The sequence below is a fragment of the Ovis aries genome, chromosome 20, assembly GCF_016772045.2.
Source record: "Ovis aries strain OAR_USU_Benz2616 breed Rambouillet chromosome 20, ARS-UI_Ramb_v3.0, whole genome shotgun sequence".
In the NCBI taxonomy this organism is placed as follows: Eukaryota; Metazoa; Chordata; class Mammalia; order Artiodactyla; family Bovidae; genus Ovis; species Ovis aries.
Window position 1 is genome coordinate 49,649,668 of NC_056073.1, and position 20,326 is coordinate 49,669,993.

The window sequence follows — 20,326 nt, forward strand, 5'->3', positions numbered from 1 at the left end:
CTTGGGTCTCTCCTGCATTGAAGGTGAATTCTTTACCATCTGAGACACCAGGGAGAGAGGCAAGCGGGCAAATTTATCTCCACTGGCCCAAAGCATCCAGGGACTAGCAGCCAGCAGTGTGTAGGGAGAGAGCAGGGCACCATGCTGGCCTTCCTCCCCGGTTTGCTCTGATCCCAGCAGCCCCGTGAACACATGGAATCCAGGGCCCTGGGCGGGGGCCGCTTTCAGCTGCCCCACCTCTCTGGATAATGTGATGACCGCAGAGGCCAGTGCACGCCTGCAGCCCTCCGACAGGAGGCAGCACGTGCATTCGGGCGTCTTAAGAGCAGCAGTCACGAACACAACACATGCTTACCCTTACCTGAAAGTAAAGTAAATCACGACGGGATTTATTTAAGGCAATGGAAGAGAACCCCAGTATGAAAAGGTCAGATTCAAGCTCTGCAGCTATGAAAGAGGATGCTATGTCCTCAGCGGTACTGCATGAGGAGCAGTCGGGGGAAGCACAGGGAGCCTGGCAGGCAGCTGAGCGGAGGGCGGGCCCGCGCGCCCAGACCTCACCGGACCACGCATCCTGGGACATGGTCACTGGAGGAAGTCTTCCGCCAGCTTGTTGAATTCGTCTGCGAAGCGTAGGTGCAGGTTGTGCTTGCCTTCCGGCATCAGATGGAGCCTGAAGGAAATGCTGGTGGTTAGTGGCGATCGTCAGAAAACCCGGCCCCCTCCCTGATGTCTCAGGGAAACCTCCCTGAGCAACTGCCCTGCCTTCTGTCCCCTGCGACCTCCATCAGGAGAAAGCGTGAGTCCATCTTAAGGGGCTGCCCCAGCAGCCAAGGAGTGCGCGCTGCACTTGCGGCTGAGTCAGGTACGGGGTGGTTTGACTGGAAACCTGACTGAGAGGAGGACGTGCAACCTGGTGGTTACCTAGGGGAAAAAGCATTTTAGTAAGACTGGTTTTAAGATAGGATTAGAAAGATGGTCCAGAATCCACCGGACTGGAGCTTTTGGAATATCTGCGTAGTGGGAAAACCCGTCAGAAGGCACCGCCTGAGCAGGCCTGCTGCTGAAGCCCCCAGGCTGCCCTGGGTGCTGGAGGACTGGGTAAGTCTGCAGACGGCCGGCCCCACGCAGGGCAGTGCCTCCCTGAGGCTAGGGGTGCCGGCCCCCCCGCCTGGATCTGCGGCCCTCAGGATACCCCGGCCCCTTCAAGAGGCGCTTCCTTTCAACGGGGCTCCTCAGATGTGGATGGTCTGCAATTTCTTTAATAAAGGCAGGCTTCTCTGAGTTCTAAACTGCGTTACTTACTGCCTAAAACAGTGCAGACATAAAGAGTTTTCAACAAAGGTTCCAGGATATACACGCAGGTCTGACTTGCTCTGTCCACTGTCACCGGATGTTAAAAGGACCATATTCAGGCAGAATGCCAGTTACATCGCCTGCTTCTCTGCTTTCCACAGCAGGGGGCTTGGAGCTCCAGGACCTCGGTGAATGGGCAGGGGGGAAGCTCGGAACAGAGCTGTCCCTAGGCAATGCCGGGTCTCTGGCAACTGACCACATGGGGCGGGGGGGGTGAGGGGGTATCCAGGCTGTCAAGATCACCAGCTTGACAGAGGAGGCTCTGTGGTTGGTATCTTTCTGAGCCCCTGGGGAAGGTTAGTAATGCCATCAGCAGTAGCCTAGGCCTTCCCCAGTCAAGGTCAGTGCTGCTCAGAAGAGAAGGGTGAGTGGCCCTCTAGAGGGACAGGGCTCGCAGGATGCTCACGGCCTCTACCCTCAAGGGACAGAAAGAGCGAGCCGCCGAGGATGCTGGCAGGCAAGGGGCACTGGGCTGCCCCAGGCCTCCCAGAGTGGACTGAGCTAGACCTTGACGTGGAACCCCACTTTGAGGGGGCCAGCCCTCTTCCGTGCTTTGTGGAGATCCCCAAGCAGGAAGCAGCGACACCAGCTACGAATCCGTCCACTCAGCCGCGGTGTGGTCTGTGCTCCTCCGGTAGCGAGCTCGGCCTCAGTAAAGAGCACCAGCAGGCCCGAGGGCGCCGCTGACCGACCACCGTGCTCCCCTCGGCTGCCTTGGGCCCTGACCCCCTGCGCCCACACCAGCATCCCGTCCGCAGAGGCGGCTACTCTGTGCTGAGTCTCTGTTCGTCTCAGATGTGCACATACGTCCCCCTTCATTCCGCAAGAAGACAGCAGGGAGGGATGGCAGCCACCACCGAGCCCACTGGGAAACGGATACAGAAATACACATGACTGTTTCTGGGTGCAGTTCCAGGAGACAAAGGCATTTGTTTCATACCTGATAACTATTTGCAGGTAAAATCTTTGCGGGGACAGACTGTGTCTTTAATTGTTTCTGGCAAGGAAATGAAGCCCCAAGTTCATGGGAAGCACCCTGCACTTAAGTGGCTCCCTAGGGGTCAGAAGGCCTGTGAGCACAGTCGGAGGAGGACCTTGGTGCTCAAGGAATCAACTTTCCTTCTGTGGGTCCAAAATTAACCACCGTGTTTTAGCTTCTTGCCCAACCTACAGGGCGCTCCTGGCAGCAGAAGGGTGCAAGCCTAATATGCCAGCCAGTTTCAGACAATCATCGCAGCAACACTTTCCTCTTGACTCAATTGTTCCAAAGAATCCTGCTGAGAAAATGACCTTCCATAAACGAATGTACTGAAACCATTAACATCTGAGTGGTGAGGGAATATTTTTCTCCCATATTGATGTATTCAGTTGCTAGGAGATGGGTCTGGAACAGAATTCCTAAATTAAACTTTCTTGCAGACTTTTATTGAACTTGACTCTCTAAGAGAACACACGTCATTTATTATGAGCGTCAGTGTGCAAAAACTTGTCATTTCTGAAGACAGAAGACACTTAACCAGGTCAGAAAGCACGTGATTCAGGCCTCTCACCATCATATTAAAATAAGAGTGTGAGGCAGCTGTGTTGGGGGAGGGGAAAAAAAAGATCCAGGACTTGTCATTTACTAGCTATGCAACCTTGGAAGATGACCTAACATGTCTCAGCCTTGATTTTACCCCATCTGTAAAATGGGGACAATATTTTTTTCCATGATTTTGCTGTAAAGTATAATTAGACATCATAGTAAAATAAGATGCCTTCTGAAATTTGAAATGCTGTTTGGAAACAGAAATTATACAAGTTTATACTAGTGATATTTTATTGCAGGATAAGAAGCATGTTGCCCACATTTATAAACTGTCCAAGAAATCTGTTTGTTAAAATCTCTTGTGGAATAAACAGCACAATTAGGAAGTGGAGGGACTGTGTTTGAGTCTACTCGCAGCTCAGGGGCGGTCCCGGCAGGCTGGCCTGCGGTGGGCACTGGAAGTGGCTCACGTCGGTGGGGGGGAGGAGCATGTTCTTAGGTCACTGAGAATGAGGCCAATTTCAAAAGAATTCTATACAATTCCAAAGACGTCCCGGGCAATGACAGCATCTCTGGAGTGAATGCACAGGCTCTCCACGGGTCAAGGCTCCCTGGGTGTTTACTGTGGACCCGACCTCCTGGCCAGACACTACTTTCTCCTTCACGGTGTGTGTCGCTGCGTTAGCAGGGAAACGTCAGGTTTATCTGATGTGGGATTTTCATCCTGAAGTAACTGCCAGCAGAAGCTGGCTCTCACGTCAGCCCGAGTATTTAAACGATAAACTTCTGCTCCAAACAGAAATGAGTTCCGAGACGGAGGCCAGACTCCGCTGACACATCTCGTTAGGCCCTCCAGCGTGCCCGGGGCGGCGGGCAGGCCCTGCTCTCCCGTGGTTCTGAGGAACAGGTTCTTCTCTGAGGTGTACATGTTTAAGGCTTAACGGGAAAAGTGTACACCATCATTTTAGGCGGGAAAAAAGCAGGAATCAAAGTTGAAGGCAGAATAGGACTGCGTCTATGTTTAAACATACCAGGAAAGGAGGACCCACAACAGCGCCCAGAGCGGGAGCGTTTACGTGGACGGCAAGGGGCAGGCGGTCTGCCTCCTTGTCTTGATTCTACAGACTTGCTGGGCTGGCGGCGCTTCGACAGTGAGAGCTCCCGAGGGACGGACGGCTGTTCGGCTTGATGCCACCAGGGCGGGAGCCCCTGATCCCGCTGCCAAAACCCAGGGCCCCTGGGCCCCTCTGTTCCCAAATGGGGCGGGGTACGCCCTGAAAGCCCAGCCCTCAGCCCTCGCCTCCTGCAGCGCCTCCCGCTTGCGTCCCAAGGCACTGGGGCAGAGCTCTGGCTGCAGCTGGACTCACCGTGACCCTCTCACATGTCTGTGTAAGAAGTCGGCATGGAAACGTGGGACCAGGGGATCCTTCTCGCCGTGTATGATTAAGGTGGGGCACTGGACCAGGGGGAGCAGGTCCCGACAGATGCTCCCTGCAAGACATGAGACAGCTCTCCTGAGGCCCTCCTGGGGCGGGGGGCGGACCCCCAGCCCCGCCAGCGCCTGGCCTGGGTCAGACGGCCTGAGTGCTTCCAGCTCCGACAATCTCCAGGTTTCCTTTTCTTTGTCTCTCCTGGCCTTTTTCCTTTAAGCTCTACTAGTGAACACGGAGTCCTGGCTGATTAAGATTCATAATTCATATAAAACAGCAGTTGAACAAAAAAACCTGCAAGTCTTCATATTACTTGGGGCATCTGAAAAGCTTCTCCCTTGAAATATAGGGGCCCCCGCCGGCCTTCCAATTCTGTGTTCCTCACAGCGAAGCCACAGCTTCAGCAGGACGGAAGCTGCCTTCCACCCCGCCTGCCCCCCAACTGCCCTGCCCCGAGAGATGACAGCATTCTTGGGCTGCAAGGCACAGGCCGGGCTCCGGGTCCCGACCTACCGTTTCCCTGAATCTGCTCGGACGGCAGCCACGTCGCAAAGCCAGAGCACACACCGGTCCTGTGTGACACCAAACCCGCGACTCGTCCCCATGCTACACTGAGCGGCCACAACCCCAAGGACAGGACAAGGGGCCCGATGCACGGAGCCGGCCCTGTGGCGGGAGAGGCTGTCTCCTGACAGCCTTGCTGGAAGATGACTCGTGATGCTGGATTCTCCGGGACACTTTCTCCCTCCCTTTCTCTTTGGCAGTAGACCTCATTTTTTAGTTTCAGGTTTACAGCAGAATTGCAAGGCAGGCACGGGCACACAGCTGTCTCCTTGCCTCCCCCGTCACCAACACCCCCATCAGACGTCTGCTACAGCAGACACGTCATCACCACCCCGCGTCCACGGTTCTCACGCTGTGGGTTTGGACAACCGTGGGATGACACGGATATGGCACCATGATACCACACAGAGTGCTTTCATTGCCCTACAATTCCTCTGAGCAGCTGTTCTAAGAGGTGTGTAGCGGGATCTCACTGTTTGGTCTGCATTTTAATTAGGCTGTTTTCTTACTGTTCACTTTTAAGAGTGTTTTGCAGGGACTTCCCTGACGGTCCAGAGGTTAGGACTCTGCACCTCCACTGCAGGGGAGTTCCATCCCAGGTCGGGGAACGAAGACCCCACAAGCCCCGGGCCCCTGTCCTTTGGGAAACAGTCACTCCTGCCTGTGGCTTGTCTTTCCAGCCTCCTGAAACATATTTCAAGGGCCTGTTTCTATGGGTGGATACTGTGTTTGAACAGGATATACTTGTTCTGAACTTACAGCAAAATAGTAACATTTCCAAACGTCTTTCTCATTATGAAAGTTCTGACAGATGACTCATTCTGGAAGTGGCTACTGAGGAGACAAAACTGGGCCCTGAATCATAACTGTTTGGTAACTGATGTGTTTCAAGGTCCGAGCCCACCTACTTTCTATTCTTTTGGCAATTAGAGAAATGAGAGATCACAAATGAAAACAGCTCTGAGAACAGACTTTAATTCAGAGCTCCCCTCAGGGAGCCAGTTCTTGTTACTGGAACACACCTGTCCCGGCCGCAGTGACACCGCCGCTCTGAAGATGGGAAAGGGCTGAGTACCCTTTTCCTTGTCCTGACTCTACTGGGGCCAAAGGTCATGACAGAGACCCCCTCCTCTCCTGTTGGTAACAGAGGTGGCAGTGGGCTGATGCCTTTAGATGTGAAAAGGGGGACGTCTATGTGAGACTTCTGGAGACAAAGGGGAAAAGACCAGCATGCTACAAGACTCAACAAGGTGAACTCCGTACACGTCTGTCTCTGATGCCAGGAGGGTGTGCGGCACAAGAGCTTGCCTTTGTACACGATTACCCTCTGCTCACGCGTCAGTGTGGAGGATGGTGGGCGAGCGTGTCAATCCCTGAGGAACTCTCAAGCATCAGGGGAACTCACTTGGCCTCTCTAACCAGCAAAAGGACCGTTAAGCGGCTTGTGTGACCTACCGTCCGGAAGATGCTTAAATTGCTCTATGCCATCCACCCACTTTTCACAGGTCCTGGCAAAGTAGTCGAACCCATAGAGGGCTTCCAGAGGCTTTCTCGCCCTCTCACTCCACTTAGAAACATCCCGGATGCCTGGAAGACAGACAGCCGTGTGGGCAAGGATAGGTTTAGTCTCAGACCAGAACTCGTCTGTGAAAACCCTAAGCGCAGCGCGCCTGGAGCCGTGGCGCTGGCTGCTCTGTTGGTGGGCAAGCTGCCCCTTCTCCATGTGGCTCGCCAGGCCCCACCCCGGCCGGCCAGGCCTTCCCCAGCCCCCCGTGCCGCTGCCCAGCACAGTCACAGCTTCTGCATCCAGGGTGAATGCTGAGCGCTATGTCAGGGTTCCGCTGTGTTCTGTCCCCCACGATGGCCCTTGGGCACCAGCAGATTCTGACTGAGGGAACGAAATCAGATCTAAAGTAATGGCTTCCATTAAAGGTATAAGACAGAAGCGGGTATTCCCCTAACTGGGGTCAGCAGAGTAAAAATGAGATTACTTACAAGAGTTTTTCTGAATTGCATTTACATACACTGAGAAATGCATAAAATCATTTGCTCCAAGTTCTAACGCTGGAGAAATTCTAACTACTAACTGTCTCACAGAGGACTCTGATCAGAAAGGAAATGGCTTCAGAATGGATAAGCGAATTCAATCCCTTAGCCCAGTTTTTCCATTTTTCTTTAAAACACGGTGACTCTGTGGAGAGTCTGATGCTCCTGAGCACAGTGAACAGTGCTCACCACGCCCCTCAGGTACAGAGCTGCGTCTGCATGACCCGCCCTGAAGACGGGACTGGCAGGGCTCACGTGGTGCGCTGCCCCTGTGATGGCTGGGACAGGGCCAGGCACCTGGAGGCCCAGCACGAGCGGGGTGAGTGGGCTGCTCGAACTGCTGCCCGGGGCAGGCGGCCCAGCAGAGAGTGCCTGCCGTTCTCCTCCTGCTCCCCTACCCTGCAGATGGGTGCTGGGGTTGATTCCAGAGGCTGAGGACGCTGAACTGCTCTGGGTGGACCTGAGGAGACTTCGGATGGGAGCGGGGATGCCTGAGAAGTAGAGGGGGAAGGAGTGGGGGCACAGGAGGGAGAGCCGGGGGAAGGCCCCAAGGGGAGGAGGGGGAGGGAGACGGGGGGGGGAGGGGAGCGTGGGGGGGCGGAGGGGGGGGGAGGAGAGGGGAGCGCGGGGGGGGGGGGGGGGGAGGGGAGCGTGGGGGGGAGCAGAGGGGGAGGGGCGAGGGGAGGGCGGGGGGGCGGGGGAGGGGAACGCTGGGGGGGAGAGGGGAGTGCTGGGGGGGAGGGGAGCAGAGGAGGGGGAGCAGAGGGGGGACTGGGAGGGGAGCTCGGAGGGCGGGGGAGGGGAGTGGAGGGGGGAGGGGAGCGTGGGGGACGGGACTGGGAGGGGAGAACAGGCGGCAGGGGAGGACGGCGAGGGGAGAGCGGGCATGTGGACAGCTGGCGCGGGACCCGTGGCTCTGCCCTTGGCCATGGAGCGGACCACACCCGCCGCAGGCCCTCCTGCCATGAACAAGGCGCTCTTTCATAACATATAATTTCTGCTGCACGGCTGAAGTCTGCAGTGGTTGATGAAAAGGAGCATGAGTGCGTGCGTGTGTGCGCATAAAAGGCAGGAACCCTGAAAACACAGCAGACTGGTATGACCGCTAGAATGCAGGGCTGCCTTGAGGAAGAGTGACTGTTTGCTGGGGGAGGGCGGACACGGCTGAATGGGGATGAAACTGGGCCTCCCCTGGCACCATCAGTGGTTCCCAGGGGCAGCAAGTGGACAGCTCGGAAGGAAAGCATTCTCAGTTTATGCTCACCATTTATTTTGTTTGTTTTCAGTTCAGTTCAGTCACTCAGTTGTCAACTCTTTGCGACCCCGTGAATCGCAGCACGCCAGGCCTCCCTGTCCATCACCAACTCCCGGAGTTCACTCAAACTCACGTCCATCGAGTCGGTGATGCCATCCAGCCATCTCATCCTCTGTCGTCCCCTTCTCCTCCTGCCCCCAATCCCTCCCAGCATCAGAGTCTTTTCCAATGAGTCAGCTCTTTGCATGAGGTGGAGCTTCAACTTCAGCATCATTCCTTCCAAAGAATATCCAGGGCTGATCTCCTTCAGAATGGACTGGTTGGATATCCTTGCAATCCAAGGGACTCTCAAGAGTCTTCTCCAACACCACAGTTCAAAAGCATCAATTTTTCGGCACTCAGCTTTCTTCACCGTCCAACTCTCACATCCATACATGACCACTAGAAAAACTATAGCCTTGACTGGACAGACCTTAGTCGGCAAAGTCATGTCTCTGCTTTTGAATATGCTGTCTAGGTTGGTCATAACTTTTCTTCCAAGGAGTAAGCGTCTTTTAATTTCATGGCTGCAATCAACATCTGCAGTGATTTGGGAGCCCAAAATTTTTTCAGATTAAGGGTAAGCAATTATTTGCTGCTAATCAAAAAACCATCTAGTCAAAGCTATGGTTTTTCCAGTGGTCATGTATGGATGTGAGAGTTGGACTATAAAGAAAGCTGAGCACAGAAGAATTGATGCTTTTGAACTGTGGTGTTGGAGAAGACTCTTCAGAGTCCCTTGGATTGCAAGGAGGTCCAACCAGTCCATCCCTAAAGGAGATAGGTCCTGGGTGTTCACTGGTAGGACTGATGCTAAAGCTGAAACTTCAACACTTGGCCACCTGATTCGATGAGCTGACTCACTGGAAAAGACCCTGATGCTGGGAAAGATTGAGGGCAGGAGGAGAAGGGGACAACAGAGGATGAGATGGTTGAATGGCATCACCAACTGAATGGGCATGGGTTTGGGTGGACTCCAGGAGTTGGTGAGGGACAGGGAGGCCTGGCCGGCTGCGGTTCATGGGGCCGCAAAGAGTCACACAGGACTGAGCAACTGAACCGAATCAAAAAACCACAAAGCGATCAGAATCTTTATAAAGCTAGTGAAACAACTAGAAAATTGGAAGAAAAAGGTTAAGAAATTATGCAGAACCCTACACACAGCAATGCTGAGATGGAGATGAATAAAAACAGGGAAGTGGAGACTCAGTCTACAAAGTTCAATCAGTCCCTAAAGGGTAGGGAGGGGAGAGGAGGGGGAGGGGACGGGAGAGGAGGGGGGGGGGAGGGGAGAGGAGGGAGGGGAGGGGAGAGGAGGGGAGGGGAGAGGAGGGGAGGGGAGAGGAGGGGAGAGGAGGGGGAGGGGACGGGAGAGGAGGGGGAGGGGAGAGGAGGGGGACGGGAGAGGAGGGGGAGGGGAGAGGAGGGGGAGGGGAGGGGAGAGGAGGGGGAGGGGACAGGAGAGGAGGGGAGGGGAGGGGAGGGGAGGGGAGAGGAGGGAGAGGGGAGAGGAGGGGGAGGGGAGAGGAGGGGGAGGGGAGAGGAGGGGAGTGGAGGGGAGGGGGGAGGAGGGGGGAGGGGAGGGGGAAGAAGCTGGGGGAGGAGGAGGAGCAGAAGTAAGTGGGTGGGTGGACACCCACTCAGTGAGGAGAACCCCCCAAGGAGGGTTTTTTGTGTTTTGTTAAACTCTGACAAACTGGGGAAATGGTTTGGGAGAGGAGGGACAGCCACGGGGCGGGGCTGGGGTCACTGGGGAAGGTGCGGCTGCTGAGGGCTGAGCAGCTCCTGAGCTGGCAGCTGGATGCCCTGACTGGGGGCCTGGTGAGCAAGCCAGCCGCCTGCACGGGGCCTGGGCAGGGACCCCAGCCAGTCCCTGGCACCCACAGTGCCGGCTGCGTGCACTGGAGCCTCAGCGGGACACAGACAGGCCGTGGCCGGGCCCGCGGCTGCATCTGCCAGCCCCTGCTCTGTGTCTCTAAAAGTCCTCACAGTAAGCCTGAAGGACGACCTCAGAAAGTGTGAGCAGCACAAGAGTTTCTCATCAAAACTAAGGTTTCCCACCGGAGTGCACTGCTCCCTTCCACACTCAGGGCGCCTGAATGAGGCTGCAGCTTACACTTCACGTCAACCCCCTCCTTCCCAGAGGGTCACCAGCACAGCAGGAAATGTAAACACTGACTTATCAGCCTTTGCCTGAGTGTCACTTCCGGAAGCAGGAAACTTTAAAACGCAGCCTGAAGTGGCCGACTTTGCTGAGAACGCTTCATATTTCCATCACCTGTCAACACACATCCAAGCAGGGCCGGGCAGAGGACCTACCCTGGTAAATCTCTGTGTCCTGCTCAGTCACGTAGGCGTTGGCCCCCCAGATCACCATCTTGCTGACATACGAGGGGTACCGTGCGGCCGCGATGAGGGCTGTTATCCCCCCGTCGCTCCACCCCAGCAAAGAGACCTGCTTAAACTTCAGCGTCTGGACAAACACAGCAAAACGCACAGCACGGTTAGGGCTCTTAGCTGTGGAGAGAACCTGAGATCAATAATGCCTGGATTGACACAGCTGTGGCGTGTCCTTGGGTCATCAGAGAGACACCCTGGAGCCCACGATCTGTGACATAAACGTCTCCGCTCAGTCTGCTGCGGTGGGAAGGCCGCTGCCACAGACGCCTAGGCATGCGTACAGCATCCAGTACTGTTCTGAATCGGGAGGGAGCTACATCTTCAGGGTGCACATCTCCCGGAGGAGGACACAGCGGAAATCAGCTCTGCTTGGTCGTGACAACGTGTGTGCGTCCACACAGGCCTGAGTGAAGACGCTGAGGACAGGTCTGCAGATCAGAGAGGGCCTCCTGAGAGCTGCTGGAGGGCTGGAGCCACTGCCTCTGGCCAAGTCACTGACTGCAGCTTTGGGAAGAACCGGCCCCAGGAGGAAGCCTGGGACAGAGGAGACACAGCGGTGAGGGTGGGGGGTGCTACTGAACCTCTGGGTGAGTCGGCCAGGCTCCAAGAATGCGCTTGACGGGGTAAACGGACAGAGGGTACACCTGAGAGACGCTCCCGAGCAGTTAAAAACTGGACGGCTGGGAAAGTAAGTTAACTGTGTGTCTGAGACGACTGTCGACAGGACTGTAAACCAGTGCGCCTCCTGCGGGGCATGCGCTGGCCCCACCCTGCATCCCCCATGACACAGCAAGTCATCTCCTAACGTGCATGGGCTCACGCACACGCACCACGGCAGGCCCACAAAGTGCATACCAGCACTATTCACAGCGGTAGATAGGGGCCACAATGTCCACGCACACGTGTTCACTGCACTTCCCGTATAATCACACACACACACACACAGCAGCAGCAGCTTAGAAATAATGTATCTACCATCAGAAGACAGGGGAGTTAAGACACAGTGTGTCCACACAATGGAATGAATACTGCCTATTATAAACTGAAGCATCTCTGTATTTATTAACATGGAAGTATCTCTGTGATTAACTGTCCAACGAAACAGTAAGCTGGAAAACCTTTAGGTATAGAAGGATACCATCAGCACAAACTGTGCATTTACATATGTAATGAGGCTGCCCAGAAAAGAAGGGCCTCAAAGCCTGGAAACTGTGTATTTATATATGTAACAAGGCTGCCCAGAAAAGAAGGGCCTCAAAGCCTGGTAGCAGTGTCTCTAAGCACTTTCCTCTTTGCATCTCTCTGAACCCTTTGAATGTCCACAGGAGGCACCCTTGAAGAAACAGGAGGCAGAAGCAAAATGAGGACAGCAGCCTCCTCCCTCCCCTGAGCTCCTCCCTGAGACCCACCTTCATCAGATCAACAGCATCTTTTGCATCCCGCTCAAAGAAGTCCACTGGGAAGTCCCGATCAGGGGGGCGGGAGTGTCCGTATCCTCGGGGGTCCCAGGCAACCACCGTGAAGAGCTTCTTATTCAGCTTCTCAATCTGAGGTCCAAAATCCGTCTCTCCACTGCCTATCAATAAAAGTGGCCATCTGGTTACACTCCAAGAAACGCTGTCATTGCTTCAAACACACTACAGCAAAAGGAAACGGGACAATGTAACTGGTTTCTAGTTAAATTAGCAGCAAATCTGTAACCAGCAAAGCAGCCTGGCAGAGAGGGAACCCGGAGCTTCCTCTCCCGCGGGAGCTCAGACCTGCCCCCGCCTCTCCCTAGTGGCTACTCAGAGGAGGACGCAGTTCTTCCCTTGGTCCTGTATCATTAATATTCCAGCGTGCTTGATATCTTTTCAGTTTAATCATCCTATTTAAAAAAAAAAAAAAAAAAGGACTCATGAAACTGCCTAGAAATAAACCTACTGATACAACGTACTTCTGGGTTACTTTTTCTTTTTTTAAAATGACTGTTACAGATGAGAGAGATCTTAATAGTATCTGTAGACACATTAATGAGATTTGATCCAAATTATTCAAAGCCAAATTCTAAAATCCCAGACATCTTTTACAAAGCTAATGAGAATAGCCCTGGAGATTTTATTTTCTGGTCATAACTAGAAATCAGAAAATTAAACTAAAACTCGGAAATGATGGAGGGCAGGATACGGAGGGAATAAATCAGTGTGTTTCACAACAACAGTATGTGAATGCTAGCAAGTAGAACTGTGTTCTCAAGCCAGTGGTGGACTCGACTGGCAGGCAGAGGTGCCCAGTGAGGTCCACACAGTGTAGGAGGCCAGACTCCCAAGAAGCCCAGTCCAGGGGCAAGTCAGCATCGAATTTCTAAGCTCTGCTGGGTTTCTAAGGACTCACAGCTCTGGCCACACCTTGCTTCACAAACTGGTAATTATTAGAAAATGTCTTTCAAGATTCTGTAGGATCATTTAACATCATCAAGGGCCGTCACTCTCCCTGACAAAAGGTACCTTCTCAACACCAGGTAAACCATCCAGAAAACCCAAGCCAAGAGCAATCTGGATTTCAGTGCACGCCTACTGCTCTGACATCTGAGGCTGCTCTCGTGATCCCTGAACTGGAAGGACTTCCAGGGAACCGCCCTGCAGGAGGGGCTGAAGGTGGGAAAAGGCAGCAGTGGAGCTCAACACCACTGTCGGAAACAAGACACACGCTCTCTGGCGCACATCTGAAGACCAGTGCAAAGAATACGAAAACCTTAAAAAATTACTTTACAGAGTAGTTACTGATACATGATACCCGAGAAGGAAACATATCAACACCGGCTGCCCTTGGGGAGGGGAACTGAGTGCTGGGGGACAGCAGTTCAGGGGAGAAACTTGCTGTTTGATTTTTGAATCAGGTTACTGTTTTACACAAGCAAAAATTAAAATTGCCCAAAGCTTTTTATACCAGGATAATGACAGCAATATTGAGCCAATGGCCATCTACGCTGGCAAACTTCATCGCTTTAGCTCAGGATCAACCACTGGAGTAAAGGTCCTCTTCTATCACACTAGCTCGAGGGAAAGATACTAAACACTGTCTGGACACAGATGCCTCAATAGCGGCAACAATCAGCTGAGGCCTCATCAGCTGGAACCATCATGTGACTGAACAATGTTAGCACTTTACTTTTAGGATAAAGCAGCGAATCATAAGGAAATAAGTATATGATGGGATCACTTAACTAAATAAAAAATAAAACAGTCACACAAACCTTAAAATCAAATTTGAGATGCTCTGGGATCACTGGAAACTCCCCTCCTGAACTTTCTACACCTAAACTTCCTACCTGCAGGAGGCGATGGTGATGCATCTGGCTTTACCACTCTCCGTTCACGCCAAAACTAATTCTGACCTTCAGAAAGGCTGTGAAAGCCCAGCTTTGCTCTTTGCTCTTACCTTAGCTGAATACACAGTCACACACAGCAGGGAGATCAGTCCAACTTCTAGCAGCAGAAGTCTCACATCCTGGAACCCCTCAAATCCAGGCAAACTGGGCCAGCTGGTCACCTACTCATTGCCTGCCTTCCCCCACCCCTTCGCTGACTTGTCATCCCCAGACTGTAGGAAGGGGTTTCCCTGGTGGCTCAGCTGGTAAAAAATCCACCTGCAATGCGGGAGGCCTGGGTTTGATCCCTGGGTTGGGAAGGTCCCCTGGGGAAGGGAAAGGCTACTCACTCCAGTACTCTGGCCTGGATAATTCCATGGACTGTATAGTGCATGGGGTCGCAGAGTCAGACGCGACTGAGCGACGTTCACTTTCAGGCTGCAGGAAACTACACTGGACTTCCGTGGAGAAAAGTGGGTATTTAAAGGGATGAAAATCGCATAAAGCGAAAGGTATCTTCGGGGCTTCCCGGCTGGCTCAGTGGTAAGGACCCTACCTGCTAATGCAGAAGACACGGGTTCGGTCCCTGAGCTGGGAAGATCCCACATGCTGACCGGCAGCTAAGCCTGTGAACCCTAACTCCAGCCTGTGCTCGGCAACAGAAGCCGCCACAAGGGGGAGCCCAAGCACAACTAGAGAGCAGCCGTCGCTCACTGCATTCGAGAAGAGCCCCACGGCAGTGAAGACCCAGCGCAGCCAGAAACAGGTAAGATTTTAAAGAAAGGCAGCTTTCTGGGTCACCTAAAGTTGATTGCACAAAGGTTTCAGAAAGCACCTCAGCAAAGCACTAAGGCTGCCTATCAAGCCCGGGCATCTGGGACTGGGGGCCGAGCACAGAGGGCAGCGCGCCGGGCACGCCAAGGAAGCCCGCGCACCCAGCATCCCCGGGAGCAGCAGGACGGCGTGCTCTCCGTCTCCGGTCCGCAGGTAGTGCAGGTGGACGCCGTTCACCTCGGCCTTGGCGGAGGTCACAGAGGAGCTGCAAGAGAGAAGCCCCGACCCCAGAGGGCGACTGAGCTTGCGGGCCAGCCAGCCCCAGCACCCTCCCCGGCCCCTGGTCATCCGGCTCTGCACTTCAGTTTCCCGAACCCAGCAAGGGCGGGTCAGTGCAGCACCGGTTCCGGGCCCACCCACGGGAGCGCTGGCAGGCCTGCTGACGTCAACAGGCCCACAGCCCCGCAGCTGGAGGCAGGGCCCCCTCGAGGGGAGGGGAGGTGGGCCGGGCGCCGGCACAGAGCCTGGAGCCCCTCCTCGAGGTCCTGGCAGGTCCGGAGGAGCCACCCGGACCCTCAGCTGCACAGGCAGTGATCCCAAGGGTGACGCCAGTCTTGGGGTCCACAGGCTGACCTTCTGGTCCCTGGCCTCTCTGTTCTCTAGGCAGCCGCCCTGGTCAAGAATGCCTGTCTGCTCGGATGTGGCCAGACCGGTTTGTAAGATGCGGAGATGTCTCTGCACTGACTGTTAAGTAGCCGGTCTGTGTCTAGAGTCCGGCACCCCGCCCTCTCCTTGGCCCAAGACCGCCCAGGCTGCAGCATCTGACCATGCGTTGTCCTGGGGGCTCTGCGCTGGACAACCCCTAAGTGACTGTCCCAGAAGCTCCAGGACCACTGCACCGGGATACCCAGGAATAGCGCACACATGGCCTGGCCTCGCCTCAGGTTCTAAGAGCCTCCCAGCAGCTCCCCAGACGGCCGGTGACACTCGGGAGGGCCATGAAGGCACACCAGGACAGATGCTGGCAGGCGCAGCGAGTCGGAGAACACACAGGCCTGGGTGGTAGTGAGACTGGCCTACTGCAGGCTCACAATTCAGAGAGATGTCGCAGGACCCCTGGGCCGAGTCGAGCCTCACGGACCCTGCTGTTACTCGTTATTAACATCCTGCTCCTTGGACAGCTCCAGGACCAGATAAAACCGCACAGGCTCTGCTCCTAGAGTCGTCTCGGGAAACAATGGTTTACTGACGCTTCCTTTGCCCCCGGCCATCTGCAGAGCTGTGTCTGCACACCCTCAGGGAGGGGAGGGTCTTGAAGGAAGAGAAGCGGTCACTCTGTCCAGCACAGGAACGAGGCGGCTCCCCAGACAAGACACTCGGCGCTTGCGCAGCTCAGGGACTGCTCCTGCTACTGCTCGAGCCCGCAAGGTTCTCCAGGGCCCCTGCCTTGCAGCGTGAAGGACGTCTCCTAAAGGCGTTCTGCACAGGGAAGGTGTCACATATGACGCGCCCCCGGCCGTCTCTCACCATCTTTGAGCCCCGGGGCTTTCACGACCCTGAGTTGCGGGCTCTCAGGCCTGGGAGCCGCCTGGGGCCCGGCTTACACTGACTTCCCTTTTGTGGTCTGTCCCACGTCTCCGCTGCCAAAAGCCTCTCACTTCCCTGTGCTTTGCCCTATCCATGGAGATTCCCCAATGCCTAAGCACACGGAGATACAACCAGGCCATCCAGACCAGGGTGGATGGGTGCTCTGCGTCAGGGGAGGGTTGCTAAGGCAGAGGACTTTGAAGGTGGCTTCAGGGATGAGAGGCCCTGTGGGGGCTGGAGAGAGGCACCTGGAGAGGGTGGAGAAGTGAAGAAGGGTGATGAGTTTGAGATGGACTTCCAAGATGGGCAAAATGCTGGAGAGAAAATGTGGGGGGGGTGCTTCTAGGGGAACAGGCACGCTCGGGGCCCAGGAGTCAGGGATGCACTTGGAGTGAGGCAGGTGAGGCTGGGCCAGCAGGAGTGTGAGCACGGAGGGGCAACGGTCAGGCTAGAGGGCGACGGGTGTGCCCCTGGGGCAGCGGAGGCTCCCGGAACCTTGCCTCCATCTCCAGGATGGAGACACAGAGGACAGAAAACTGGACAAAAGCAGATCAACTTAAATGTAAGAGAAAGGTTTCCTTTTAAGAAATATTGATTGAATGACTTTCCACATCAATACACTTTACAATGAGTGTTGCATTCTCCCTCCAGCAAATGGCGGTCAGGCCCCAGAAAAAGTTAGAAAACTTAAGAGAACAAAAATGAACCTCTTTCTCTGGGGCTTTACTCCTCCACCACTTTCTCCCTCCTATTACTCGCTTCTCTAACCTAGGTGTTCTTAAGCAGGGGTGTTCATTAGAACCACCTGAGGAGTTAAAAGCTACAGCTGCCCAGCACGATCCCGGGAGGCCCGCTGCCCACTGGTGTCTGTGGGGCAGGGCCTGGCACGCGCTTTCTGAAACGCTGCTGCATCACTCACCCATTCGTGTACATCCAGAGCCCCTACTTTGTGCTGGACAGGTTCGTGCTTTCCACACCCTAACACGCCTGCCCACGCAGCCCCCTCGTACCTGAGACCACTTCCTGCCCCCACGATACCCGGCACGGGGGTGGGAAGCTTAATTTTAACCTTCTGGCAAACCTTTAAATCTCCAGATGCCCAGGCTGCACTAAATGAAAATCTCTGGGATGGGATCAAGGCATCTGCATTTAAATTCCCCAAGAGAATCCAATAGACAACCAAGGATAAGAAAGGTTATACTGAATTCATTTTGGAGGAGAGAAAAATTCAGCCTCCTTTTTAAACACAGTCCGGAAAGCCATCCGTCTCACGTCTGTCCTGCCCCTCCTCCTGGGAGGCTGGACAGACAGGTCCATGTGGGAGCGGTGAGGGTTGGGGGCGGGGCAATAGAGCAGCAAACCCCCCCAATGAGGGAGAGGTGACCCCAGGGCCGGCAAGGAGAGAGAGCCGTTTGCGGCAGGCAACTCCAGCAGAACTAGCTGGTCAGTTTAGTTGTTAGACTAGATAATGTCCTCTGATGATGCACGTTACCAGTGAGAAGCTGAGTGTTGAGTTTAGGTCACGGGCCCAAGTCACCCTGCTTGCTGAGTGTTAGGAGTTTAGGTCACGGGCCCCAGTGACCCTGCTTGCAATTTGCAAAGTCGAAGCAAGCACCGGCATGTCACACTCAGCTCAGAAATACAAATGGGAGCCGCCTCGTCAGATATGTCCTCATTTTGAAAGTCCAACATATCCTCTCTACCTTGTATGTTCAGCTATTTCCTTTGTATATTTTTTCTATTTATTTTCAAAAATGAATTTATTTTAATTGGAAGCTAATTACAACATCGTAGTGGTTTCTGCCATACATTGACATGAATCAGCCACGGGTTGTAAATTTTTTTTCTAAAGGGACTGTTAGCCACAGTGAAGTATTAGCAACATCAAAGTATTAGCTTGCATAAACATGAATTTTGATGACTTATTTTTACATCTTTCATACATTGTATTATTATCTAGATATTCATATTTGTATTATTAATTGTAACTGCTAATTACTTAGTATGAGGGCTTCCCAGGTGGCACAGAGGTAAAGAATCTGCCTGCCCATAGAGGAGACGAAAGAGACGCAGGTTCGATCCCTGGGCTGGGAAGATTCCCTGGAGCAGGAAATGGCAACCCACTCCAGTATTCTTGCCTGGGGAATTCCAAGGACAGAGGAGCCTGGCGGGCTACAGTCCATGGGTCGCAAAGAGTTGGAAATGACAGGCCTTTAAAATTCACTGTCTCAAATCCTGAGGACAATTTTTGCAGGGCGTGAGGCTCAGAAAGTTCACATAACTTGATTGTGTACATGCTTTTTCTTTAACCGCACTGCAAATGGAGTCCCCTGCAGGGCTAGACACTAGGCCAGCACTCACCCTGACTGCTGGACAGAGGCAGGGGCAGGTGCGTCTCTTTCCCTCAAGCAGAGTATCCCCAGATTGAACCGGAAGACATCTGTCTTCAGGTGGGCTATTAGGCTTCCTTATTAATACCGTAACTGCACATAACATACAACTTCAAGTAGAAAAGGCTTGCTGTGGAAGAGGGCAGACGTACACAGAAGCTTCTGGAACACAACTCAATTGTGGGCTGGGGCACCCGCTGTTCTGAAGCCACGGTCTTACAGGAGTGCTCTCACCTACTTACACAAGCGGCACTCTTGTTTCAGGATTAATCAGCACAAATCAACACACTGCTTGTTTGGCCCATCACAGTGAAAGTGAAAGTGAAGTCGCTCAGTCCTGTCTGACTCTTTGCAACCCCATGGACTGTAGCCTACCAGGCTTCTGGGTCCAGGGGTTCTCCAGGCAAGAATACTGGAGTGGGTTGCCATTTCCTTGGTCATATCAATTTCAACTGCATTTACAAAACGGCAGTTCAAAATCCAGAGAAACCTGTTTCCCAGGGATATTTTAGGGCAAATGATCTGCACTGCTAAGTGGATGAGGCCTTCCTGCAACCATTAACCAACAGTAACAGATACTGGTGCGATCACAGTAACCTCATGTCAATCCCTTTCTGTAAACAGGAAACCGGATAGATGGGCATTTTCCAGCGGACTTACAGACTGCAGACACTGTTTTCCCATTTCCCATCTGTATGAAAACAGTTCTGAAAATCTAGTAGGTCGAAAATGGTAACAACATCAAACCCTAAATTCAAGACCCAATAAATCACAGTATGAAAGCGGAAAGCTGGTCAGAGCTCTTCTTATGCCTTCCGAATGGACGCTTCCCCATCAAGCACAGTGAAGCTCTGAAGGCCAGGTACCCGCCAAGCTTGTGCGCAGACACCTTCCTCGTCAGGAGCGGAACTGACCCGCCGGCAGTGAGCAGCGACCGCCCCGCGCGCGCCCCCATGACAGGCCACTATCACTTGGACCAGGGGCGCCCACTCTGGGACTGGGGGTCAGAGGTTCATCCAGGGGCTGTCTTCCCTCAGCTGTGTGGGGGTGGGAAGAGGAGAGAAAGGCAGACTCTCGGGCGTCTCCACGGCCTGCACCCCTCGGGGAGCCGGGCCCAGGAGCCCGCATCTCCCGGTCCCCCGGGTGGGTCTCCCGCACGTCCCAGCTCGAGGTCCAGCCCGCGGCTCCGAGGGCTGACGCGGCGCGGACACCGCAGGCTGGCCCCGGAGCCAGGGTCCGGGGTTCAAGCGCGCCTCCTCCCTGGCCTCCGTCCGCACGGACGCCCCACCGAGGCCGAGCGCAGCGCCCCCGCGGCCGCGCCCGGGTCACGGCTTGACGGGCAAGGCCCACTCGCGGCCCCGGCCCGGTCGCTGGCCCCTGGCCCCTGCCCCCTTCCCGCCGCCCCGAGCGCGCGGACGAGGCTATGGGGGCCCCTGGAGGGGAGCGGCGCCATTACCCGAACGCGGCCGCGGGTCCGGCCCGGGGGACTTGGATCCCGGGCTTCAGCGCTGAGAGCAGGAGCCTCAGCCGCCGCGCGGCCCGACCGCCCAGCGTTGCCGCCATGGTGGGTGCAAATGACGGCCGGGGAGGGCGCATGCGCCGCGTCTC

At 54.6% G+C, this 20,326-nt stretch overlaps 1 protein-coding gene across 4 annotated transcripts; it reads right to left on the reverse strand.

The window, feature by feature from the left end:
* Positions 1–368: 368 nt before the first annotated feature.
* On the reverse strand, positions 369–20,294 carry BPHL (biphenyl hydrolase like). Of its 4 annotated transcripts, none has more exons than XM_004019149.5 (7): positions 20,175–20,294; positions 14,903–15,006; positions 12,028–12,194; positions 10,538–10,691; positions 6,334–6,465; positions 4,252–4,375; positions 369–673 (listed from the first exon to the last, which is right to left on the reverse strand). In XM_004019149.5, the coding sequence occupies exons 1-7, from the start codon at positions 20,279–20,281 to the stop codon at positions 586–588; spliced, it is 876 nt and encodes a 291-aa protein (XP_004019198.3). In that variant the 5' UTR covers positions 20,282–20,294; the 3' UTR covers positions 369–585. The 4 variants fall into 4 exon arrangements, with proteins under 4 accessions (XP_004019198.3, XP_027814484.1, XP_011956739.2 ...); XM_012101349.4 differs by lacking the exon at positions 369–673 and adding an exon at positions 2,766–3,820; XM_027958683.3 differs by lacking the exon at positions 6,334–6,465.
* Between the last annotated feature and the right edge of the window lie 32 nt (positions 20,295–20,326).

Bases quoted from the DNA above. Each gene is read 5' to 3' on its own strand.
- BPHL (XM_012101349.4), bottom strand. From the start codon at position 20,281: ATGGCGGCAACGCTGGGCGGTCGGGCCGCGCGGCGGCTGAGGCTCCTG. The intron at 4,376-6,333 runs GTAGGTCACACA...CATGTCTTGCAG, and splicing joins ATTTAAGCATCTTCCGGACG to GGAGCATCTGTCGGGACCTG. The intron at 3,821-4,251 runs GTGAGTCCAGCT...TTTCCCGTTAAG, and splicing joins AGACATGTGAGAGGGTCACG to CCTTAAACATGTACACCTCA.